A 27,077-nucleotide genomic window follows, 5' to 3' on the forward strand; every position below is an offset into this window, starting at 1 on the left:
TTAAAATCAGTGCTCCCGCCAAAACTGCCATTTTTAAAAACATTTTAGGCATTGACCCATGTCCCCTGGGGCAGGAGCCAGGTCCCCAAACCCTTTTTAGGACAGTATCTTGCATATTAGCCGTTAAAATGAGCACTTTTAATTTCAAACGTTCGAGTCCCATAGACTTCAATGGGGTTCTAAAGTTCGTACGAATTTGGGGTCCGTTCGAAAGTTCTGGTGCGAACCGAACCGGGGGGTGTTCGGCTCATCCCTAATGAGCAATATAATAGTTTGAGGATTTTATTGATTTTAAATTCTTATGCCGCGTACACACAGTTGGGATTTCGGCTAGCAAAAGACCGATGACAGTTTTTCATCAGAAAATGCGACCGTGTGTATGCTGCATTGGAATTTTGCTGGCCGAATTTCCGCCAGCAAAAGATTGAGCGCAGGATCTCAATTTTTCTGATGGAAAAAGTTTCGATATTCCGATCTTGTGTATTCAATTCCGACGCACAAAAACTCACGCATACTCAGATTCAACTACGAGACGGAAGCTATTGGCTGCTGGCTATTCAACTTCCTTTTTCTAGTCCCGTCATACGAGTTGTATGTCACCACGTTCTTAACGCTTGGAATTTGGTGTGACCGTGTATGCAAAACAGCTTGAGCGAAATCCCATCGGAATTCCATCGGGAAAACAATCAGAGCTTTTTCCGACCAAAATTCCGCTCGTGTGTACCTGGCATTAGAGTGGCCGAGGGCCGCAAAGGAGCGGGTCACATTTGACACAGAAACCGCCAGTTTACCATGATTTTGTTTTATTGTTGGTCGAAGAAAGTCTGTAAACATGTCCACTTCCCCTTCAATGTCCCAACAATGTTCATGACTGTATACAGTACGTATTTTAATACTGAAGACTTCTCTTTGTGGTGCATTTGTGGAGGTTTTACAATATATTAAACAGGAGTTAGAGAGAAACCAGAAGATTGTATGTTGCCCAAGAAACAAGAAAAGTCAGTAGAGCACACATGAAATAACCACTTAATTTTCTTTCTCACCTTACTCTGAAAAGTCCAGTACAAGTAATAACCTTTTGGATCCACCCGCAGAATTACTGGTGATGCTGTAGATGTCTCCTACAAGGACAAGAATGGAACTGTCATAAAGCAACATATGACAATAAAAGAACTATAACAATCTTAAACTTTTACATGTGGGCTTTTATGAAGACCACAACTGTGTTTGCAGTATTAATTACCCTTACAACCAGATATTTAAAAAAGTACCACACATTAATAGTATTATTAACAACAACATTAGTGATAACCTAGATCTGCATTGTGACATTATGTGATGATATACATTGCATTGAGTGCAGATATAACTAAATATCCACATAGTGGGGGAAAATAAAGGAGAACCATATACTTTGCTGAGCTCCTTGTGTGTACTGAGACATTAGCTGTGTATAGAACCACAGAACCACATCTTCAGGCATTGCCAACCCTCCTGGCTGCAGCTGCCCCTTTCTCTAGCCCTCCAGACTAACTCTCACACCAGTCCTCCCAACTGACTCTTCAACAGCACACTTGGCTGACTCTCAGGAGATCTCTCAGGGAAGGATGAAGACTTACGCACACTGCTGTTTTCAGGGAGACTGGCTACATGTGGCAATCTCCCCCGTTGTTAGTTCCCGGAAGTGCTGATCTACTCACACTGTCCTCTCCTGATCCCGTGCATCCAGGGAGGGCTTCCTCCCATCTATTATGGCAGGATCCTTCCAGTACTCAAGCCTCGGCTCAAGGCAGGAACCCCCCCCCCCCCAGACTGGGGGACACCACCTGAGGGCCAGAGACAGCCTCCTCAGCACTGTATTTCAATCTTCCAACTGACTGCCCTGCTGGCATGGCACATGTCTATTTATGAGGTAAGCACTGCCCCCTGCCATCCCACTGCTTGGGATTGGCTGAGGCCTCATAAATATTCAGGGCAGTTCCTCCTAACCTCTACCCACTAAATCTAGAAGATTCTCTAACCTTCTTGACTAGGGGAGGCACCAGAGCATTGCCAGTATGAGTCACCCAGCCCTGGACCTTACTGAACCCTGACTCAGATTCCATGGCTCAGACTTAGCTCTGAGACAAACTATATTTTGCCTACTCTAAATCCTAACACACCCTGTACTAACTTCTAGCACACACTAGAGGGTCCTACACAATATAAATCAAAGTCTTAACAAATAAACATAAAGTCCAATTTAAATCCATGTCTAAATAATGTGTATTCCATCCATTGCAAACATCAAACAAGAACTAAAGATGTAAAAGTAGAAACCTCCACTGGAGCGAAGGTCAAAATGCCCCTCTGTATGATCTATGGAATCTAGGTATGACCAGCTGCACTCTTCTAAGAGACCTCACTATCCTTCTCAGGGCTTCATCATCCACAGCTCAGGTGGTGGGAAGGCAGAACAGTGTGATTTATTGCACAAAAAACATAAAGGCAGATTGCATATGATTTACAGTCCTTCCAAAATGTTTGAATCTGGCATAACCATTCATCATTCGAATGAAGCTGTGCTTTCTGGAAGTACACCAGAACTTTAGAACATAATATAAGGCTATGGGAAAGTGGAGCTAACCTGTGCGAAAGCCACGGGTTGCCTGCGTTTTGTCCAAAATACAGCGGGGTAGTGTAAATCCGCCCTTATTCTGACAATAGAAGGCCTCTCACTTCGTTGCATATGGCTTGTCCAGTCAGGTGTTGCATCTCTGAGCTACCGATGGTGAGAATCTGAGATTTTAGGCCCAGTTCACACTGGTGTGACATGCGCTCCGACTTTTGCGAGCACATGTCACATGACATAAAAAAATCAATGTTTCCCTATGAGAGCCGTCTTAACTGGTCTGACATGGAAAAGGTTCCTGCACTACTTTGGTCCAATTTCTTTCCAATTTCAGCCCATAGAATTGAACTGAAGTCATAGCCTCATCTTATTTGGATCCGACATTACACATTTTGAAGTTGCTTCAAAGTCGCACCAAAAGTTGCTTGGCAAAGTCACGCAACTTTCAGGTCATGGCAGTGTGAACAAAGCCTTATACTCCTTGGGTGTGCCCAGGAACCCAGGAAGTTGTTAGAAGTGTAGTTTAGCCACTTCAACTCAGGAAGGTTTACCCCCCTTCATGACCAGGCCAATTTTTGCGATGCGGCACTGTTATTTTAACTGACAATTGCACGGTCATGCGGAACTGTAAACAAATAAAACTGATGTCCTTTTTTTCCCACAAATAGAGCTTTCTTTTGAGGGTATTTGATCACCTCTGCGGCTTTTATTTTTTGTGCTATAAACAAAAATAGACAGACAATTAAAAAAAATATATATAATTTTTACTTTCTGCTATAAGGCTGGGTTCACACCGCTGCGGCAGCGAGAACTGGATGTGATTCGCACCGCACTGCAGTGCAAATCACATCCGATCTCTGTGCGATGCGAGCTCAGCCATACAGATAGTATGGCTGAATTCGCATCGCACCCGCCGCAAACTCGCACGGGACCCTTTTTTTGGTCCGCAGCAGAATCGGATCGCATGGGTGTTCACACCATGCGATCCGATTCCTGTCTGAGTTTGCAGATCGCACTGCGATATGCGGACTGATCTGGGGGTGTCATTAACATTTCACTGACACTCCCAGCAGTCCGCATAGGGCAGTGTGAACTGCCGGCGGGAGGCATGCGATGCAGGAAAACGCTGCGGATTCGCTCCGGTGTGAACCCAGCCTTAAACATATAATAAATAAATATAAAAAATTTAATTTCTTCATCAATTTAGGCCCATATGTATTCTGCTACATATTTTTGGTAAAATACCAATAAGCGTATATTGATTGGTTTGTGCAAAAGGTATAGCGCCTCCAAACTATGGGATAGATTTATGGAATTTTTTTTTTTTTGCTAGTAATGGTAGCGATTTGCGATTTTTAGTGGGACTGAGACAAACAAAATTTACGTCCTTTTTTCCCACAAATAGAGCTTTCTTTTGGTGGTATGTGATCACCTCTGCGGTTTTTATTTTTTGCGCTATAAACAAACATTTTGAACAATTTTGAAAAAATATATATTTTTTACTTTTTTCTGTAATAAATATCCCCAATTTTTTTTATTTCTAAACACATTTATTCATCAGCTTAAACCAATATGTATTCTTCTGCATATTTTTGGTAAAAAAAATAAAAAATCGCAATAAGCATACCGGTATGTTTATTAACCACTTGCTTACTGGGCACTTAAACACCCTTCCTGCCCAGACAAATTTTCAGCTTTCGGTGCTAATGAACTTTTTGTCCTTTTTTTCCCACAAATAGAGCTTTCTTTTGGTGGTATTTGATCACCTCTGGGGTTTTTATTTTTTGCCCTATAAATGAAAAAAGACCGAAAATTTTGAAAAAAACGCATATTTCTTTGTTTCTGTGACAGAATTATGCAAATTATTAATTTTTCTTCATAAATTTTGGCCACAATTTATACTGCTACATATCTTTGGTAAAAATAACCCAAATTAGTGGATATTATTTGGTCTTTGTGAAAGTTAGAGAGTCTACAAGCTGTGGTGCGAATCACACAAAATTGATCACATCTGATGTACTGGTGGCCTATCTCACTTCTTGTGACCCGATCAAGCCAGGAAAGTACAAATACCCCCCAAATGACCCCTTTTTGGAAAGTAGACATTCCAAGGTATTTAGTAAGAGGCATGGTGAGCTTTTTGATGTTGTCATTTTTTCCCACAATTCTTTGCAAAATTAAGATTTTTCATTTTTTTTATTTTTTTCCACAAAATTGTCATTGTAATAGGTTATTTCTCTCACGTGGCATGTGTATACCACAAATGACACCCCCAAAAAAATTCTGCTACTCCTCCTGAGTATTACAATACCACATGTGTGGGACTTTTTCACAGCCTGGCCACATAGAGAGGCCCAACATGCAGGGAGCGCCATCACATGTTCTAGGAGCATAAATTACACATCTAACTTGTTGACTACCTATTACACTTTTGAAGGCCCTGGAGCACCAGGACAATGACACGTGACACTGATGACAGATGGCACTGATACGTGGCAATGATGACACTTATACGTGGCACTGATGACACGTGGCACTGATGACAGATGACACTAATATGTGGCACTGATGACAGGTGGCACTTATACGTGGCTCTGATGACACGTGGCACTAATACGTGGCACTGATGACACGTGGCACTAATACGTTGCACTGATGACAGATGGCACTAATACGTGGCACTAATACGTGCCACCGATGACAGATGGCACTAATACGTGGCACCGATGACACGTGACACTGATGACAGATGGCACTGATAAGTGCCATTGATGACACGTGCCACTGACAACAGATGGCACGTGACACTGACAGGTGGCACTGATGACAAATGGCACTGATACGTGGCACTGATGACAGATGGCACTGATACGTGGCACTGATGACAGATGGCACTAATATGTGGCACTGATGACACGTGGTACTGATGACAGATGGCACTTATACGTGGCACTGGGGACAGATAGCACTAACAGGTGGCACTGGGGGCAGGTAGCACTGGGGTGGATGGCACTGGGGCGGATGGCACTTGGGTGGATGGCACTGGGGCAGGATGGCACTGGGGTGGATGGCACTGGGGCAGGATGGCACTGGGGTGGATGGCACTGGGGCAGGATGGCACTGGGGTGGATGGCACTGGGGCAGGATGGCACTGGGGCAGGATAGCACTGGGGCAGGATGGCACTGGGGGAGGATGGCACTTTTTTTAACTTTTTTTTTTTTACACTTACGGCCACTGCAGCCGTTCATCTCTCCCCTCTCACACGCTGTCTGTGTGAGGAGGAAGAGCGGCACTGAGAGATGATCTCATATGTTTACATATGAGATCATCTCACATTGGACACGCCGATCGCACTGTAAACGGCCGATGTGATTGGCCGTTTACAGCGATCTGTGTTTTCCTGTCTCCGGGGGACACGGCAAACACAGAACTTCCCCGATGCGCGCCCACGGCGGCGCCCATTGCGGAAGTAAACACGCTCTACGGCCGTCATTCGGCTATAGGGCGGGCGCGAGGAGGTTAAACAAAAGAAAAGGTCTTGCGGGCTACCAGACAAAATCTCCTCTATCATTCATAGGTAGACAGCTGCAAGCACTAATCACTAAGGATGAGCCGAACACCCCCCTGTTCGGTTCGCACCAGAACCTGCGCACAGACCTAAACTTCGTGTGAAGTTTAGAACCCTATTAAAGTCTATGGGACTCGAACGTTCACTAATTTTAAAGGCTAATATGTCCTAAAAAGTTTGGGGACCTGGGTCCTGCCCCAGGGGACATGGATCAATGCAAAAAAAAGTTTTAAAAACTAAAGTTTTTTCAGGAGCAGTGATTTTAATAATGATTAAAGTGAAACAATAAAAGTGTAATATTCCTTTAAATTTCGTACCTGGGGGGGTGTCTATAGCATGCCTGTGAAGGGGCGCATGTTACCCGTGCTTAGAACTGTCCCTGCACAAAGTGTCATTTCGCAAGGAAAAAAGTATTTTAAAATCACTTTCAATTGTCGGCTCCCGTAATACAGAGAACACTGAATGAGTGTTCTCTGTATTATGGAGCGGACAATTCATTCATTGATAAAAAAAAACAAAAAAACGTGGGGTTCCTCTAAATTCTTTTACCAGGCCCTTCAGGTCTGGTATGGATATTAAGGGGAACCCCGCATCAAATTAAAAAAAAATTGACGTTGGTGTCCCCCTAAATATCCATACCAGACCCTTTATCCGAGCACGCAACCTGGCAGGCCGCAGGAAAAAAGGAGGGGACGAGAGAGCGCCCCCCCCCCCCCCTCCTGAACCGTACCAGGCCACATGCCCTCAACATTGGGAGGATGCTTTGGGGGTTTGTGACCCCTCAAAGCACCATGTCCCCATCTTGATGGGGACAAGGGCCTCATCCCCACAACCCTGGCCAGTGGTTGTGGGGGTCTGCGGGTGGGGGGCTTATCAGAATCTGGAAGCCCCCTTTAACAAGGGGACCCCCAGATCCCGCCCCCCCGTTTGAAATGGTAAGGGCCTACCATTTCACAAAGAAAGTGTCAAAAATGGTTAAATAAGACAAACACACTTTTGAAAAATTCCTTTATTAAAAATAAAAAAATAAAAAATAAAAATAAAAAAATAAAAAAAAGATTCCAGCGGTGCTAATCCACTCTTGCTATCCAGCGACGGATGATCATCCATTACATCAGAGGGGGTAGGGGTCACCCATACGTCACTGGGGAACCCCTGGCTTCCCTCACCAGCGTCAGAGGGGAGCGGGGTCAGGTGACGGGTGGCCCTGCCCTCCTAATATAAGAAACGTCAGTGTCTCCGCACTTTTTTGGCAGTAGGCGGAGTTGTATTATAATTAGGGGACGGTTCATGCGGTTATAGGTGTGGCATATTAAAAGGTGAAAATGCGGCAAAATATGGATGTGGTTTACGTAAAATAATGGGCGTGGCTCACATGGGGCGTGGCTCAAATGGGTGTGGTTAGAGTCTGAGATGAATGCGGGGGGAGGGATGGAGGGACAGCAGCCCCCCGATCCTACACCACAATAGCAATATGCGTTTGCCAGAGTTTGACAATCAGCAGATAAAGATACTCCAAATACCTGGTGTTAGCGCTTCAATCATCCCGGCGCCATTATTGTTATGGCGTCAGGATGATTGAAGCGCATTATTTCTATTATTACATTGTAATATGAAATGAAATCATTCAACTCACCATAATGCAGAATCAGTGGGAGCCATGAGCGCGTCACTAGCCACGTTGCCTGCCACCAGATTCCATCAGGTGTCCCAAGCGGAGTCTGTCCTTACATCAGGTGCCCCATCAGAGGTACCTTCCTCACATCTGTGTCCATCAGCGGAGCCCCTCCTTACATCTGATGCCCCTCTGACATCCAGACTGCCCCCCCACATCTCCAGACTGGCCCCCACATCTCCAGACCGACCCCCACATCCACAGACTGGCCCCCACATCCACAGACTGGCCCCGACATACTCACTGCACGGACTCCCCCGACAGGACATTACATCTCCTGGCCTCCAAGCGGCAGCCGTCGTTGCCGCGCTGACTTTGAACTATGGCACCGCCCACTGCTCTTCACACACACTGGCAGCGGGGGTGGGTGGCGCCACGGGTTCTCTATTGAAGACCAGCTTCTGGTGTTCTTAAAAATGGCAGCCGGTGGAGACATTGTCTCCACCGGCCGCGGACCTCTAGCAGCCGGCGGCAAAAACCGGGAAATTCAATTTCCCGGGACAAACCCGAATTTCCCGGGATATTTCCCGGGACAAAATTAATTCGGGACAAATGTCCTAATCTCGGGAATGTCCCGGGAACTATGTTCACCTGCCCCCCTGCTCCAGGAATTCCTCATCATTGACCATGTAATGATGCAGACTTCACCAATGACCATGTAAAGGTGAAGTTCCCTCACAGCTCTCCCGGGCCTCCTCCTGCGATCGGCCCCTCTTCCAGAACATTCTCCCTGGAAGCAGGGGAGGCGTCTCAGAACTAGTGCACAGGTGGTCACACCCACCTGCTACTCTAACCACTCCCTGCATTAGGCATAGGCCTGCCTAAATTTACCTGTGCTGACTGTTTCCCTAGCAAAAATCCTATGCTAGCACCTACCTATTGGTATAGGGTGCTACAGTGATAAATCTGTGACTAGTATTACGAAATCCCACTTAATTAGTGAATAAACGCACTTATCCTTAAAAAGTATACATATATAACTTATATAGTGCCACACAAGTGATCATAAAGTGCTCTAGTGCATATAAGTCCATGACAGTCTGATCACACAAAATCAATACAAAAATAATATTATTATACAGTCCTTATAAAAAAAATAAAATGAATGTGACTTGATTGGTGACCGTGATCATGCAGATCAATTGCAGTGATCTCACTCAGGTGCTCCCCACCCTTAGGTAATGGACGCTCAGCTCAGAGCGCGTGACCTCACATTTAAGTTTGGTCTGAACATGCTTTTGAATTTACCAGGATTCCAGGTTAGTTGCATAGGTCCCAATGGTGATACTTCCTCATACATATATAGCAAAGAGAAACTCCATAGTGTGATATAGTTTAAAAATCGTATTTATTTTATCAAACAAAACCCTAATGCAGGGTACTCATAAGGGTTTGGTGCGTCAGTGCACCGCTCTGTATCATGCCTATAAAAACGCCAGGAAATGCTGAGGTTGTATGCTCCTACTCTGTGAGACAGGCCAGCTGTCTCCTGCACTGTCCAGTCCCCTCCCCTAAGCGTGTTGATACAAGGGAAATTATTATTATAATAGGGATGAGCCCAACACCACCCAGTTCGGTTTGCAGCAGAACATGCGGACAGGCAAAACATTTATTAGAACACACGGACACTATTAAAGTCTATGGGACACGAACGTGAAAAAAACAGGAGTGCTCATTTTAAAGGCTTATATGCAATTTATTGCCATAAAAAGTGTTTGGGGACCCAGGTCCTGCCCCAGGTGACATGTATCAGTGCAGAAAAAAAGTTTTACAAACTGACTTTTTTTGGGAGCAGTGATTTTAATAATGCTTAAAGTGAAACAATAAAAATGAAATATTCCTTTAAGTATCATGCTTGGGGCTGTCCTTAGTATGCCTGTAAAGTAGCGCATCTTTCCCATGTTTATAACAGTGCCACAGCAAAATTAAATTTCTAAAGGAAAAAATGTAATTTAAAACTGCTCACGGCTGTAATGTATTGTCGGATCCTGGCAATATAGATAAAAATATCAAAAATACTAAATCAAAATTAGGTGGATGTCACCCCCCAAAATCCATACCTGGACCTTCAGGTCTGAAATGGATATTATGGGGAACCCACACCAAAATTCTTAAAAAAATGGTGTGGGTGTCCCCCAGGCCCCCAGGCACTATATACTCTGAACAGCAGTATATATACTATTCCGTCAGACCTTCGCTGTAGAAAAAAGTCTGACCATGTGTGCACAGCATAAGTTGGTGAAGTAAAATTTGAAAAATATATACATAAAACTATTTTTCAGAAATAAAAAACTGATAATTGGCATGTGCATATGTATTCACCCCCTTTGTTATGAAGCCCATAAAAAGCTCTGGTGCAACCAATTACCTTCAGAAATCACATAATTAGTGAAATGATGTCCATCTGTGTGCAATCTATGTGTCACATGATCTGTCATTACAAATACACACCTTTTTGAAAGACCCCAGAGGTTGCAACACCTAAGCAAGAGGCACTGCTAACCAAACACTGCCATGAAGACCAAGTAAGGGACAATGTTGTTGAGAAGTACAAGTCAGGGTTAGGTTATAAAAAAAAAATATCCAAATCTTTCATGATCCCTAGGAGCACTATCAAATCTATCATAACCAAATGGAAAGAACATGGCCCAAGAGACAGCCGCACACCAAAACTCACGGATCGGGCAAGGAGGGCATTAATCAGAGAGGCAGCACAGAGACATATGGTAACCCCTGTGGAGCTGCAGATTTCCACAGCAAAGACTGGAGTATCTGTACATAGGATGACAATAAGTCGTACGCGCCGTAGTGTTTGACTTTATGGCAGTGTGGCCAGAAGAAAGCCATTACTTTCAGCAAAAAACAAAATGGCATGCTTTGAGTTTGCGAAAAGGCATGTGGGAGACTCCCAAAATGTATGGAGGAAGGTGCTCTGGTCTGATGAGACTATATTTGAACTTATTGGCCACCAAAGAAAACGCTATGTCTGGCGCAAACCCAACACATCATATCACCCAAAGAACACCATCAGTGAAATATGGTGGTGGCAGCATAATGCTGTGGGGATGTTTTTCAGCAGTCGGGACTAGGAAACTGGTCAGAGTTGAGGGAAAGATGGATGGTGCTAAATACAGGGATATTCTTGAATAAAACCTGCACCATTCTGTGTGTGATTTGAGGCTAGGAGGTTCACCGTCCAGCAGGATAATGACCCCAAACAAAACTAAAGCAACACTTGAGTGATTTAAGAAGAAACATGTAAATGCGTTGGAATGGCCTAGTCAAAGCCCAGACCTCAATAGAATAGGATATCTGTGGTCAGACTTAAAGATTGCTGTTCACAAGCGCAAACCATCCAACTTGAAGGAGCTGGAGCAGTTTTGCAAGGAGGAATGGGCAAAAATCCCAGTGATAAGATGTGGCAAGCTCATAGAGACTTATCCAAAGTGACTTGGAGCTGTGATAGGTGAAAGGGTGGCTCTACAGAGTACTGACTTTAGGGGGGTAAATAGTTATGCACATTGACTTTTTCTGTTATTCTGTCCTATTTGTTGTGTGCTTCACAATAAAAAAAAAAACAAATCTTCAAAGTTGTGGGCATGTTCTGTAAATGAAATGATGCAAATCCTCAAACAATCTATATTAATTCCAGGTTGTGAGGCAGCAAAACATGAAAAATGTCAAGGGGGGTGAATACTTTTGCAAGGCACTGTACCTTCATTCCTCTCAGTGCAGGTTCTCTTCCCTCCTTGTCAATGGAACAGCTGGGAGAACAATGGCTGTTGAATAAGCAGGTAGCCATAGAGTATGGGCTGGAGTTTCCTTATGTCCCCAAAGAAGTTATGCAGGAGATCAAGTGGAACAGAGAAAGTTGGTATGCCGACAATGTCTGGGAATATTTAAAAGTGCCAAAGCCCTTCAGAAAACCAGGGTGTTCTCCCAGTATGTACGATTGGTTTACCGGATGTCTTTTGCACTGGAGCTATGGGAGACACGTTTATGCAGATAAAGTAATTATTTGCCGACCGGGCAAAGATAACATTGTGTATTTTATCACAACCTTGAATGCTAAAGGGAAAGCTGTAACTTTGCCTGATCCCTGCTCCGCCGCCTGGAATGAACTTAAAGGGGAACCCCAACGCCGAAAAAAATCGGCGTGGGGGTTCCCCCAAAGTCCACAACAGACCCTTGTCCGAGCACGCTACCCGGCCGGCCAGGAAAGGGGGGCGAGCGAGCGCGCCCCCCCTCCTGAGCCGTACCAGGCCGCGTGCCCTCAACATGGGGGGGTGCCTTGGGGAAGGGGGGGCCGCGCGGCCCCCCCACCCCAAAGCACCTTGTCCCCATGTTGATGAGGACAAGGGCCTCTTCCCGACAACCCTGGCCGTTGGTTGTCGGGGTCTGCGGGCGGGGGGCTTATCGGAATCCGGGAGCCCCCTTTAAGAAGGGGGCCCCTGGATACCGGCCCCCCACCCTATGTGAATGAGTATGGGGTACAATGTACCCCTACCCATTCACCTGTGAAATAAAGTACAAAAAAAAAACACAACACAGAGAAAAAATATTTTATTGCACAGCTCCGGGGGTCTTCCGTCTTCGGGGGTCTTCTCGCCGGACTCCTCCGCTATCTTCGTGTAGCTCTTTTACTAGCGGAGGAGCCCGACTTTCTTCCTCCCCGCCGCCGGCCTCTTCTCCCGACTTCGGGGGTCTTGTCCCCCTCTTCGGTTCTTCTGCCGGGCCACCGCGCCTTCTTGTAGCTCTTTTGCAGGCGGTGGCCCGGTCTTCTGTCGCCGCTGCCTTCCGTTCTTCTGTCGCCGCCTTCGGTTCTTCTGCCGGGCCACCGCGCCTTCTTGTAGCTCTTTTACAGGCGGTGGCCCGGTCTTCTGTCGCCGCTGTCGCTGTTGCCGTCGCCGCCTTCCGTTCTTCTTCTTCTTCTTGTTCTTCTTGTTCTTCTTCCCCAGGAGATGTTGACACGTCGCTCTCTCCGGCCGGAATGCCAGAGCCGCGCTGTGCGGTCACTTATATAGTGACAATGGGGCGGTGTCACATGGTATATGTCACATGGGTTGGTCACATGGGTTGATGTCACATGGGGACTATGACATCGTAAGGGGGCGTGGTCACCATGTGACCAACCCATGTGACATATACCATGTGACACCGCCCCATTGTCACTATATAAGTGACCGCACAGCGCGGCTCTGGCATTCCGGCTGGAGAGAGCGACGTGTCAACATCTCCTGGGGAAGAAGAAGAAGAAGAACAAGAAGAAGAAGAAGAACGGAAGGCGGCGACGGCGACAGCGACAGCGGCGACAGAAGACCGGGCCACCGCCTGTAAAAGAGCTACAAGAAGGCGCAGTGGCCCGGCAGAAGAACCGAAGGCGGCGACAGAAGAACGGAAGGCAGCGGCGACAGAAGACCGGGCCACCGCCTGCAAAAGAGCTACAAGAAGGCGCGGTGGCCCGGCAGAAGAACCGAAGAGGGGGACAAGACCCCCGAAGTCGGGAGAAGAGGCCGGCGGCGGGGAGGAAGAAAGCCAGGCTCCTCCGCTAGTAAAAGAGCTACACGAAGATAGCGGAGGAGTCCGGCGAGAAGACCCCCGAAGACGGAAGACCCCCGGAGCTGTGCAATAAAATATTTTTTCTCTGTGTTGTGTTTTTTTTGTACTTTATTTCACAGGTGAATGGGTAGGGGTACATTGTACCCCATACTCATTCACATAGGGTGGGGGGCCGGTATCCGGGGGCCCCCTTCTTAAAGGGGGCTCCCGGATTCCGATAAGCCCCCCGCCCGCAGACCCCGACAACCAACGACCAGGGTTGTCGGGAAGAGGCCCTTGTCCTCATCAACATGGGGACAAGGTGCTTTGGGGTGGGGGGGCCGCGCGGCCCCCCCTTCCCCAAGGCACCCCCCCATGTTGAGGGCACGCGGCCTGGTACGGCTCAGGAGGGGGGGGGCGCTCGCTCGCCCCCCTTTCCTGGCCGGCCGGGTAGCGTGCTCGGACAAGGGTCTGTTGTGGACTTTGGGGGAACCCCCACGCCGATTTTTTTCGGCGTTGGGGTTCCCCTTTAAGCCCATTCCAGGCGGCGGAGCCCGCGACGTCTCCGTCGCGGGCCCCGCCTACCTCGAAATGAGCAGACTTTCCTCCGAGCGGGAACAGTTTGCTCATTTCGAAAGTAGCCTACACACGGGCGGACTGTTCGCTCAAACACAGTTTCAGCGGACAGTTTTTCGGAATTTCCGAAAGACTTTGTCCGTCAAACTGTCCGCTGAAACTGTCCGCTGAAAGCCCACACACGAGCGGACTGTCCGCCCAAACACTGTTCAGCGGACAAGGTTGGGCGAACAGTCCGCCCGTGTGTACGCGGCCTTAGTCACTACAGACACAGACAGGGGAAAGAAAGTGTGGGGTTTTGCTTCCTACAGTGTATACTGATTTGTGTGTTCTTGTTTTTCTATGTGTTTTGTTTCAGGACTCAACTGGATCATCTATCAAGCTGCTGGAGAGTGGGTGGCCTAGATAGATAGTTAGGTGTTGGTAGTTATGTTACTGTAATTCTTTTATATGTGACACTGTTAATTGTACAATGTGTTGTTATCCTTCCCTTTCCCCTTCCTATGCAATTTTGGCATTCAGGTACTTGACTCTCAGGACTGAGAATTTGACAGAGTTGAATACAAAACATGTAAAATACATGAAAGTGGGGCAGAACATCATGAGTGATTCTAAACGATATTCCTTTTTTCAAAAAATAGTCCATGCACATCCACTGCTTAACGGCCCTTTAACCACTTGCTGACCAGGTCATAGCCAAATTATGGCTACAGTGCCACTACGGCCATCAGTGCCACTACAGTGCTCATCTGTGCCATTAGAGTGTCCATCTGTGGCCCTACAGTGCCTATCAGTGCCACATCAGTGCTCATCTGTGCCATCAGTGCCACTACAGTGCTCATCTGTGCCACCTGTGCCACTACAGTGCTCGCCTGTGCCCTACAGTGCCATCAGTGCCTCAACAGTGCCCATCAGCACCATTACAGAGCTCATCTGCGCTACTACAGTGCTCTAAAGTGCCATCAGTGCCACTACAGTGCCCATTTTTGTCACCACAGTGCTCATCAGTGCCACTACAGTGCCCAATAGTGCACATCAGTGCCCATTAGTGAGTGCTCATCAGTGCCACCCTGTCAGTAGATCCACGTCACACTATAGTGCTCATCAGTGCCACAATAGTGCCAATACAGTGCTCATCTGTGCCCTACAGTGCCATCAGTGCCACTACAGTGCTCTACAGTGCCACGTCCGTGCCATTACAGTTCTCATATGTGCCACTACAATGCTCATCAATGCCACTACAGTGTCCAATAGTGCTCATCAGTGCCACTACAGTGCTCTACAGTGCCACTACAGTGCTCATCAGTGCCACTACAGTGCTCATCAATGCCACTACAGTGCCCAATAGTGCTCATCAGTGCCACTACAGTGCTCATCTGTGCCCATCAGTGCCACTACAGTGCTCATCTGTGCTACTACAGTGCTCATCTGCGCTACTACAGTGCCATCAGTGCTCATCTGCACCACTTTCATGCTCTACAGTGCCACTACAAGGCCCATCAGTGCCACTACAGTGCTCTACAGTGCCACTACAGTGCTCATCAGTGCCACTACAGTGCTCATCAATGCCACTACAGTGCCCAGTAGTGCTCATCAGTGCCACTACAGTGCTCATCTGTGCCCATCAGTGCCACTACAGTGCTCATCTGTGCTACTACAGTGCTCATCTGCGCTACTACAGTGCCATCAGTGCTCATCTGCACCACTTTCATGCTCTACAGTGCCACTACAAGGCCCATCAGTGCCACTACAGTGCTCATCAGTGCCACTACAGTGCTTATCAGTGGCACTATAGTGCCAGCTAATCAGTGCAGCGGTGCATTAGTGTACATCAGTGCCACTACATCAGCGCACATAGGTGCACCCTTATCAGCACCCATCAGTGCCACCACATCAGCGCACATAGGTGCGCCCCTATCAGCACCCATCAGTGTACCCTCATCAGAACCCATCAGTGCAGCCTCATTAGACCAGCCTCATCTGCACCCATCAGTGCAGCCACATCTGTCCCAGTTTGTCCCTACAGCCCGCAGTCATCAGTATGGCAAATATTATTATTTTTCCATTGAGGAGGCATACCAACTTCTCAGCTTGACCGACAAGAGCAGCGAGGATCTCTCTGAGTCCAATTCTGGATTGGAATGTGAACACATTTTAAGCAGTGGGTCTGGTACAAAATCAGAGGAAGAGGAAAGTGTACCCATGAACAGGGGCAGACTGACAACTGATGGGGCCCCGGGCAATAGAAGATCATTGGGCCCCCTGCATCCCAAGCCACACCTGGACAGAAGGACATTGGGGGGAGCACAGCACAAAGGAGGACACTGTGGGGGGAGAAGAGCACACAGGGGGACACTGGGGGAGCACACAGGGAGACCCTGGGAGGGGGAGAGGGCACAGGGGGACACTGGCAGAGGGGGGAAGCATACGGGGGACACTGTGGGGTTGGAGAGCACACGGGGGACACTGTGGGGGGGAGCACATAGTGGGACACTGGGGAGGGGGGAAGCACACTGGGGGGAGCACACAGGGAGACCCTGGGAAGGGGAGAGGGCACAGGGGGGCACTGTGGGGTTGGAGAGCACACAGGGGGACACTGGGGGGGGAGCAAACAGGGGGTCACTGAGGGTAGAGCACACAGAAGGACACTGTGGAGGGGGGGAGTGTACAGGGAGACCCTGGGGAGGGGGAGAGGGCACAGGGGGACACTGGGGAGGGGGGGGGAAGCACACAGGGGGACACTGGGGGAAGCACACAGGGAGACCCTGGGAGGGGGAAGCACACAGGGGGACACTGTGGAGCTGGAGAGCACACAGGGGGACGCTGTGGGGGGTGGGGAGCACACAGGAAGACATTGCGGGGGGTGGGGAGCACACATGGGGACACTGTGGGGGGTGGGGAGCACACAGGGGGACCTTGGGAGGGGGAGAGGGCACAGGGGGACACTGGGGAGGGGGGAAGCACACAGGGGGACACTGGGGGGAGCACACAGGGAGACCCTGGGAGGTGGAAGCACACAGGGGGACACTGAGGGGGTGGGGAGCACACAGGGGGACACTGAGGGGGTGGGGAGCACACAGGAAGACACTGTGGGGGGTGGGGAGCACACAGGGGGACCCTGGGAGGGGGAGAGGGCACAGGGGGACACTGGGGAGGGGGGAAGCACACAGGGGGACACTGGGGGAGCACACAGGGAGACCCTGGGAGGGGAAAGCACACAGGGGGACACTGAAGGGGTGGGGAGCACACAGGGGGACACTGAGGGGGTGGGGAGCACACAGGGAGACACTTAGGGGGGTGGGGAACACACAGGGAGACACTGTGGGGGGTGGGGAACACACAGGGGGACCCTGGGAGGGGGAGAGGGCACAGGGGGACACTGGAAAGGGGGAGAAGCACACAGGGGGACACTGGGGGGAGCACACGGTGGGACACTGGGGGTGGAGAGCACACAGGGAACACTGGAGGGGGGCACTGGGGGGGAGAGCACACAGGGGAGCACTGGGGGGAGCACACAGGGGGGCACTGGGGGGGAGCACACAGGGGAACACTGGGTGGGGGAGAGTACACAGGGGGACACTGGGGAGGACACAGGGGGACACTTGGGGGGACACACATGGGGACACACAGAGGGACACTGGGGAGGGGGGACACTGGGGAGGGGACACACAGGGGGACACTGGGGAGGAGACACACTGGGGAGGGGACACACAGGGGGACACTGGGGAGGAGACACACATGGGGACACTGGGGAGGGGACACACAGGGGGACACTGGGGAGGGGACACACAGGGGGACACTGGGGGGACACACAGGGGGACACTGGGGGGGGGCACTGGGGACACACACAGGGGGACACTGGGTGGGGGGAGAACACACAGGGGGACACTGGGGGGAGTACACAGGGGGACACAGGGGCACACTGGGGAAGGGACACACAGGGGGACACACGGGGACACATACAGGGGAACACACAGGGGAACAGTGGGGGACACAGGGGAACACGGGGGGGGGCACAGGGGAACACTGGGTGGGGGGAGAACACACAGGGGAACACTGGGAGGAGTACACAGGGGGACACTGGGGGGGAGTACACAGCGGGACACTGGGGGGGACACTGGGGGGACACACGGCGGAACACTTGGGGGGACACACAGGGGGACACGGGGACACACACGGGGGAACACTGGGGCGGACACACATTGGGACACTGGGGAGGGGGGGCATACAGGGGAACACTGTGGGGGTAGAGCATACAGGGGGGTAGTGTGGGGAGAGCACACTGAAGTCTTACCCGGGCCCCATACATCTGTACTGCAGTCACCCCCTCCCTCCGATGGTAACCCTCCAGTAAAAAAAAAATCACTCACCCCGGTCATGCCTGTAATAATACCGCTAACATCGTGCTTCTCCCCGCCGGCCCCTCCTCCCTTCTCGTCCGTCCTAGGTGATGTAGTGTACAGTGCAAGCACCTGGGACGGACAGGACGGAAGGAGGGGCCAGCGGGGAGCAGCGCGCTGTTAGCGGTATTATTACAGCCACTTCAAGGGGCCTCTCGTTGGGCCAGCCACAGGCCCCCAATGGCTCCAGGCCCTCGAACGGCGACCGAATGACTGATAGGTCAGTCCGCACCTGCACATGAAACAAAGGAGTTCTGGCGAGGAGCAGCAGGCTACCACAAGTAGAGCAGTGGCATCAACCAGCAGCTCAGTGCCATCCACCTCTAGTGCAGTGGCATCCACGAGAAATTGAATACCATTGCAACAAAGGCCAAGCACTAGTGAGGAATCAGCTCAGCCTCAAAGGGTTAGGACCCATGCCAGCCTTCCCTATGCCCTTTAAAACCCTCTGTGGCCTCCCCCTATTTCAGGAGCAGCATAAATCCCCCCTTTTACCACCCAGTCAGGTGTTCAGGTGAACACAGATAATTTGCCCTTACTAATTTTTTTAATTGTGTTTTTACTGAAGACCTATTATCTTCCATTGCGTCCCAGTGCAATCTCTATGCACAACAGTTCATATCAAGTAACTTTGGTTCAAGTTACGCCTGTCCCTATGAGTGGAGAGAACTAACCGTAGAGGAATTTAAAATATTTTTAGGCCTAGCTTTCAATAAGGGACTCACAAAAAAAATTAATTATACTCTAACTGGTACATCAACCCCGTCCACCACATGCCAATCTTCTCATCACTTATGCCAAGATCACGATACGTAATGATTATGCGGTTCCTCAATTACAATGATAGCACCCAGTGCCCTCCCCAAAATGACCCATCTTATGACAAATTATTTAAAATTCAGCCACTTCTACATTTTTTCTCAGAGAAATTCCCCAGTTATTTACCCCCGACCAAAATATCTCCATGGATGAGTCACTTGTCAAATTTACAGGCAGGCTGGGCTTCAAGCAGTATATCCCCAGCAAAAGGGACCGATATGGGGTTAAGCTCCACAAACTATATGACCGAGCCACAGGGTACATCTGCACCTTGTAAATGTTAAAAACTTGAAGGAGGGCCAAACCCATAATCTGGGACTCTTTATTTTAAATTAGTTAAGCCGATACGTCCTTTTGGGCGGAGTACCTCCGCAACTTAATGGCAATCTAAAAATGGATATTGAGGGGACCTGAACAGCTCATCTCACCTTACAGGAGTTGCATAAGGAGAACCAACCACAGATAAGAAAAAAACTGTAAAAGTTCTTTATTGAGAAATGAAACAGCAATTTGCAAAAATATAGGGCCAAGTGGCCCCGAATTCAGACACCAATGATTAAAAACAGTGGACAACATTGTCACACACACATAACAGCAGGGACCATACTCTTACATACATGCGTTGTGTATTCAGTCTGGGGACTCTCCAATGCTGGACCTAGTGATAGAGCAAGGAGTAAAGGGTATGCACACCTAACGTAAGGTAAATGCTCAGTGAGGCTCACTAGGGTTCCACTCCACAGTCCTTGGGGTCACCCACTGTCCCATTAACAGAACATCGGTCTGAAGAATAACCTGGGGGAAGGTTAGAGGACTAAGCTGGGTTTAGGATGGCCATCCAGGGAGGACTGCAGACCAGTGTATTGCCTCCTATATGAAGCCAGTCTTGTGATACCTATCCATAAATCCAGATATGCGTCTGCTTATGGGGCATTGGCCAAATGCTGATTGTGATTAGTAAAGTTCCTGGATTAAATCCTCCTGGTTTGTTTTCATTAGCCTGGAGGTTCTCCAGGTGTTTGAACCATAACTAGTACATGTGCGCAATGCTTGGCTATTATGAACAATCAACTTATATCACTCTCACTACCTGATGATGACAGCCTCCTAGCAGTAAACAGCCATGGCTTGCGACCAGACACGGCTGTCATAGTCCACAAACAGCATCACATAAGGATTTGCCAATTGTGTAAGAAACTGTTTGGTAACAGTTAAGGGGAGCTATAATAAGTCAGGAGCTGTTAGGAGGCTCTCACCACTCTGCAGCACTCAACCCACTCCTCCGTCTTATTCCTCCGACTGTATTTAGGTGAGGTGTAAATATCATACACCAAGATGGTTTTCTGACAGGTAGAACTTAACTCAAGGCAATGGCCGTGTGATACACTCCATGTTGCACTTGACTCCTCTCCACACTCCCTGCGTATGCTTCATCAGGATGTCCTTGACATATGTGTGGGGATTCAGAATAGTTTTTCTGGATGAAGAAAAACTATTTTTGGTTCCTCATTCCCGGATTAGGGTCTGGAGACCGGAGGCTTCAAAGAGATTTGGGTGGGAGAAGCCTCTACCCCTGTCCTCATTCTTTCCCGGCCTGCTACCTGTACTATGGTCCATGTTCCTGACTACTACCGGGAACCAATACTTTGGCACTTCTAGCAATATCTCTACCTGCACTGACCTGCACTGCACTGACTTTCTGTCGCTAACCACTTCCCTGTCTGCTGTCGGGACATGCTCTCCTGTGGACAACTGCACTACTAAAACCACAGGTAATCTTTTATTTACCCTTTGCTCAGCAGAATGTATTTTGGGGTGTAATTCTTGGTATGTACATGCTATTTTTTAGAAATATGAAGGGCCTTCAAAAATGTAATAGGTTGTCAGAAAATTAGATTTGTAATTTATGCCACCCTGAACACCTGACGGTGCTCCTTGGATGTTGGGCCTCTGTATGTCGCCAGGCTGTGTAAAAGTCTCACACATGTGGTATCGCCATACTCAGGAGGAGTAGCAGCATGTACTTTGTGGTGTAATTTTCGGTATGTACATGCTATGTGTAAGAAATATCTTATAAATGGACAACTTTGTGTAAAAAATTTTTTTTATTCGTTTTCATTTTCTTTTCACATTTTCCAAAAACTTGTGGGAAAAAATGACATGTTCAAAAGACTCACTATGCCTCATAGATTAAATGTTGGGGTGTTTGCTTTCCAAAATGTGGTCATGTTGTGGGCCTTTCCATTGTCCTGGTGCTTGGGTGGTTGAGAAATGAGATGTGTAATTTATGCTCCTAGAATATCCGAAGGCTTGGCCAAGCTGTGTAAAAGTCTCACTCATGTGGTATTGCCATATTCAGGAGGAGTAGTAGAGTGTATTTTGGGGTGTAATCTGTGGTATGCACATGCCATTTGAGAGAAATAACCTGTTAATTTTAACAATTTTGTGAAAAACAATCTTTATTCTGCAAAGAATTGTAGGGAAAAATTACAACTTCAACAAACTCACCATGCCTCTTACTGAATACCTTGGAATGTCTACTTTCTAAAAAGGCTTAATTTGAGGGGAGTTTGTCTCAAGAAATGAAATTTACAATGATTGCCACCATAGCTTGTAGACTATAACCTTCACAAACACCAAATAATATACACTTATTTGGGTTATTTTTTACCAAAGATAAGTAGCAGTATAACTTTTGGCCAAAATTATGAAGAAAAATTACTGATTTGTAAAATTTTATAATAGAAACTGCAGTAAGAAAAATGCTTTTTTTTTACAATTTTTTTTTCATTTATAGCACAAAAAATAAAAAACCCAGTGATGATTAAAACCACGAAAAAAGAAAGCTCTATTTTGTGAAAAAAGAACAAAAAATTCATATAGGTACAATGTTGCATGACTGAGTAATTGTCATTCAAAATGTGAGAGCACTGAAAGCTGAAAATTGGCCTGGTTAGGAAGGGGGTTTAAAGTGATAGGGAGCTCAGGTTCACACTGACAACAGGTTTGAAATCATGTGACTTCAGCTGAACTCACGCACAGATGTCTATACAAATCACACCCTGAAGTTGCCAAAAGTAGTACATAATCTACTTTTGGGAATCGGTGTGGCATCGTACCAATTCAGACTGTGCCATTGCTGCAATCTGAACCTAGGCTAAAGCCTCATCTTCTGGGGTCCCTCCAGGGGCGCTCCTGACGCCTCCCTGCATCGGGTGCCCCCCACAGAGAGCTGCTTTCCAAGAAGGCACTCTTCTGGCGTGCTCCCGAGTCCTGCTGCTGTGTCTATTGACACAGACTGCAGGACTCGTCCCCGCGCCCGGCTCCCACATCACTGGATTTGATTGACAGCAGCAGGAGAAAATGGCTCCTTCTGCTATCAATTTATCCAGTGAGGACCCGAGACATCGGCTGCAGCTGCTGTGCTCATTCTCATTGCTGGAAAGATCAGGTTCAGGTAAGGAAAAGGGGGCTCTGGGGGGCTGCTGCACCACGGAAGGTTTTTCACCGTAATGAATAGAAAAACCTTGGCACTTTACAACCCCTTTTAGTGCCCAGTGGACAAGTGGTTACGGTAATCTATTTTCTTCAAATTTTTTCTTACTGTGTTTTTCTGCCTTTTTTAGGCTGGATTCATACCTAAGCAGTTTTAGTGCTTTTTGCATTTTGCAAATTTACACTACAGTCCATTTAACATTCATTTTTTCCTATGGAACATGTTCTGTAGTGCAAATCTTCAAAAAGCAAAAAGCACAAAAAATGCATAGGTGTGAATCCAGCCTACGGCATGTGAACACTGTTAAAGTCTATGGGACTCGAGCGTGCAGAACCTAAAGTGTTAATTGTAAAGGCTAATATGCAAGTTATTGTCATAAAAAGTGGCATATTTTTCCCATGTTTAGAACAGTCCCTGCGCAAAATTACATTTCTGTCTCAATGACAATTGGATTTAGAAAAATTTGGGTTATTAGGGAAACAAGTATTGGTGATAAAGCATCAGTGGAGATACCCTTTTCCCATATTAACTCTTACAGGAGAGAATTTCCCTTCCTAGGGGTAGATTTCCTCTCACTTCCTGCTGTCTTCCTCCATTTCTAAGTAGGAGTTGTTTGTAAGTCGGGTGTTTGAAAATAGGGGACCACCTGTATATACTATGCGGCCTGCCCTATATACTCTGTGGAAAATTGGGCCTTAGGTGTTGGTGGTAAGCCCTCACAGTTATTCTTGTTGAACGCAGGAATAGGCCCTGCTGTGAAATATTAGATCAAAAATTGTAATTATGCGCCCCTGTTAAACAGGAGCATAAAAACTGGGCCTTAGGCGGTGGTGGTGGTGGTGGCACAACACTGTAAAGCCTCACAGATACTTTTGTTGAGTGCAGGAACAGGCCCTGCTGTGAAATATTAGATCAAAAATTGTAATTACACGCCTCTGTTAAACAGGGGCAGAAAAAGTGGGCCTTAGGCAGTGGTGGCGGTGCCCTAAACCAAAAATATTCCTAGAAGCTATCATCATGAAGATTGAGGAGGAATAGGATAGTCACTCAGCATAATAGGATAGTCACTCAGCATATATAAACAACAAAAAAGAGTAATTGGCGCACAAACAAATATTTCCTTTGTTCAAAACGGTTATCCATGTATTAAGATACTCGTTATTTAAGACGATGTCCAATTGTTGGTATCAATGTGCAGCTGTTAGACCACTTTGGACTTGGTGGAATACGATAAAAAATAAAAAATTAAAAAACAGCGCAACAAAGAGACTTGTGATATGGTATAAGAAAACACATAAAAAACATTTATTAAATATGAAGAAAACAATGGCAAAGACATCTGATCCTCCTGGGATCTTAAAAGCATAAAAATCATCAGTCATTAATCATAAAAAGATATATAAACTGACAGATGTTTTGTTGGACCTAGTCCGTCGAAAAGTCCGGTCGTGTGTACGCAGCATTAGAGACCTTTCCACCAGAACATTCACTGGATTACTGGGTCTTGAGGATGGACCACTGGCTAGAGCTTGCTCAATATGAAAAGAAGATACTGGCCTGTCCTGCATTCAGCATTTTTTCTGAACGCACATTCAGTGCTGCTGGAGGCTTTGTAACCGATCACAGAGTGTGCCTGTCCACAGACTCTGTTGATCAGCTCATATTCATAACAATGAATCAGTCTTGGATCACCAGCTACCAAGAACCTGATGCTGATGTAACCGATTGATTTTTCTATGGCTATGGGATCCCTTGAAGACTATATATGCTGAGTAAAAAATCAAAAAACAGCGCAACAAAGAGACTTGTGATATGGTGTAAGAAAACACATAAAAAACATTTATTAAATATGAAGAAAACAATGGCAAAGACATCTGATCCTCCTGGGATCTTAAAAGCATAAAAATCATCAGTCATTAATCATAAAAAAGATATATAAACTGACAGATGTTTTGTGACGAATCACCCCTGCAGTCTTTTGTTTGTGACTTTAAGATGATAAAAAAGCTGCACTGCCACCAATCAGCTGGAATATGGGGACTTGGTAATTGTGAACAATCCTCCAGGAAGGGGAGAGGAGAGAGTTAATGAAGTGCAGGTAAATGGAACTATGTTCCTGGAGTCACTCACTGTTAGTAGATGGACTGCGGCGCCGCCGCTCTGAGCCTGTGTAGTGGAGGGGAGATGTACAGTCCTGCTCCGTATGTTGATTAAGACTCTGGGACGGAGGTGTGGTGCACGCTGAGTGGTGTAAACTAAAGTTGGGCGCGAGGTGGCGTCCGCCTGGCGTGACAGAAGACCTGGAGCGCAATGCACAGGTCTTACGTGTCGTGCCGTCTGTCCGAACGGCTGGGTGTCACGTGAAGAGCTCCGTAGTGAGGAGGGTTGCCATGCCAACTGCCTGCTTACATGTTTCGCGCGCATGCGCTTTTTCAAAGCTAGGGCGGCATACGGCAAGGCAAGGAATAAGAAGCATTGGGTTGTGTAAAGGGGGCGGAGAAAATGAGGTGGGCTGGATTAACCCTGTGTGTGTGGATTTGGGCTGGAAGTGTTTAAGCATTGATGTGTGTCTATGTGGAAAGCAGTTAGCTAGGAGAAAACTGAGGAATGGATAGATGTATGGGATGAAATATATATATATATATATATATATATATATATATATATATATATATATATATATATATATGTATATATGTGTAAAAAGAAGTTTTTATTTACATGGAAAATATAAAAAAATTATATAAAAAAGGAAAAATATATGAAAAACGAGGAATGAAATTGTATTGAAAATTTATGAATATGTAAAAAGTATATTGTATATCAAACATATAATTAAATAAAAATAGAATTGGATAAAAATAGAAAAAATTTGAAAAAATAATAAAAAAATAAAAAATAATGATAAATAATAAAAATTAAAAAATTAAAAATAAAAAATATTTTAATTTATTTGAATAAATTATATGTGAATGAATAAATAAATAAATAGATCAATGGAGGGCCCCTTCTGTATATAGTGATTGGGGCTTATACTTGAAGAACTGCCCTCAGTTTATCGCATCTGTGTATTAATGGAAAAACTACAAAAGATAAATAATATTGGTATGTGGGTGGCTTATATCAAACCGTTATACTTAAAACATCAATTTCTTCATTGAGGCCGTCCGGCGAAAGGGAACCCATCAAATATATCCAAAAAGTTTCCCTTCGGCAAAGGAGGGAAAACCTTTCATTGTCCGTTAAGGTTCCCTTCGGGACAGACTCAATGGCGAAAACCTCCATTTTTAAAAAATCTTTATCATGGAACTAGTTCTATTGTTGTGCCTAAAGTTATGAAACAAAAGTATATGGTATCCTCATCCTTATATAATGACTACAAAGAAAGTTTTGAGAGAAAAAAAGGGATTTACATGGAACATCACAACCATGGTTTCCCTTAGGATCACCCAGCAAAGTAACGGACTGTCTTGATACCAATATTATAAAAATACAAATGTTTATTATTATATATAAAAAGTTTTTTTTAGAAAATAAAGAGAAAAATTGTGTAGACATAAAATTTCAATGGTTGCACAATGTAGCTATAACATAGACAAAAAGAGATATTCTAACGATATTGGGTGTCCAATTCGGTCTTTGGTTTCTACTAGTTTCGCGACTTTACTGTCGCTTCTTCAGGAGACCTTGTTTGTCTGAAATCGAAGTTTATAACAGTTTATTTAACAGAATTAGCATAGTTCAACATATTTGATGTATTATTTTACAAAACCCTAAAAAAAGGGGAGGGGGCAAGGAATAGAAAACGAAGTGTGCAGCTCACCACCACAAAGGCATCAAGTCACAAAGCATTTGGAGTTCGGGTGGTCCTAACCAGCCAGGCTTTAACCACCCTTTGGGGCGGACACGGGAGGTTCAGAGTCAGCTATAAAACAATAGTCAGAGAATCTGAGTAGTAAATATATCTAATTAAGGAGCATATCATTTATATCTTACTATGGGTATAACATAAACATACCGATATAACCAGATGCTTTTTAAATAATGCAGCATGGAAAAATGCATCAGCTCATCAACGCTGGGGTCCAGATAAGGATATTAGACATGCCCAGGAAGGTGTGGTAATAAGTCTGGTGCACAGTAGGCAGTACGCCCATAGAGAGTACAACGAGGGGTCCAAATCTTTGCCAGATGCACAATAGGTATTTATGTGTGCAAAGTTAACCTAGTAAAGATATGCATAGATATAGATCAGAAAAATATATATATATATTGGGTAGCCAGCATAGGGGACGTTTGGGAAGGGAAGCACTTACCGGTAGGCGAAATCCCCCCCACACACAAACACGACCGCTCTTATCCTGGAGGTCCTTCGTCCTCCGTTCCGCTGCTG

General features: G+C 46.6%; 1 protein-coding gene across 2 annotated transcripts in view; it reads right to left on the bottom strand.

The window, feature by feature from the left end:
- Positions 1–27,077, bottom strand: part of PLCB2 (phospholipase C beta 2) — a 384,423-nt gene that overhangs the window by 296,093 nt on the left and 61,253 nt on the right. The window contains exons 1-2 of one of the 2 annotated variants that reach the window (XM_077464866.1): positions 11,571–11,705; positions 1,044–1,121 (exon numbers count right to left, since the gene is read on the bottom strand). In XM_077464866.1, coding sequence (XP_077320992.1) covers positions 1,044–1,121; positions 11,571–11,657 — 165 coding nt within the window. In that variant the 5' untranslated portion in view covers positions 11,658–11,705. Of the gene's footprint in view, positions 1–1,043; positions 1,122–11,570; positions 11,706–27,077 lie in introns of those variants that run through there. The other variant, XM_077464867.1, reaches the window with a different exon arrangement.

This window comes from Lithobates pipiens, unplaced genomic scaffold (genome assembly GCF_037356315.1).
Source record: "Lithobates pipiens isolate NorthernLeopardFrog02 unplaced genomic scaffold, aLitPip1_a1.2 Scaffold_30, whole genome shotgun sequence".
NCBI lineage: Eukaryota > Metazoa > Chordata > Amphibia > Anura > Ranidae > Lithobates > Lithobates pipiens.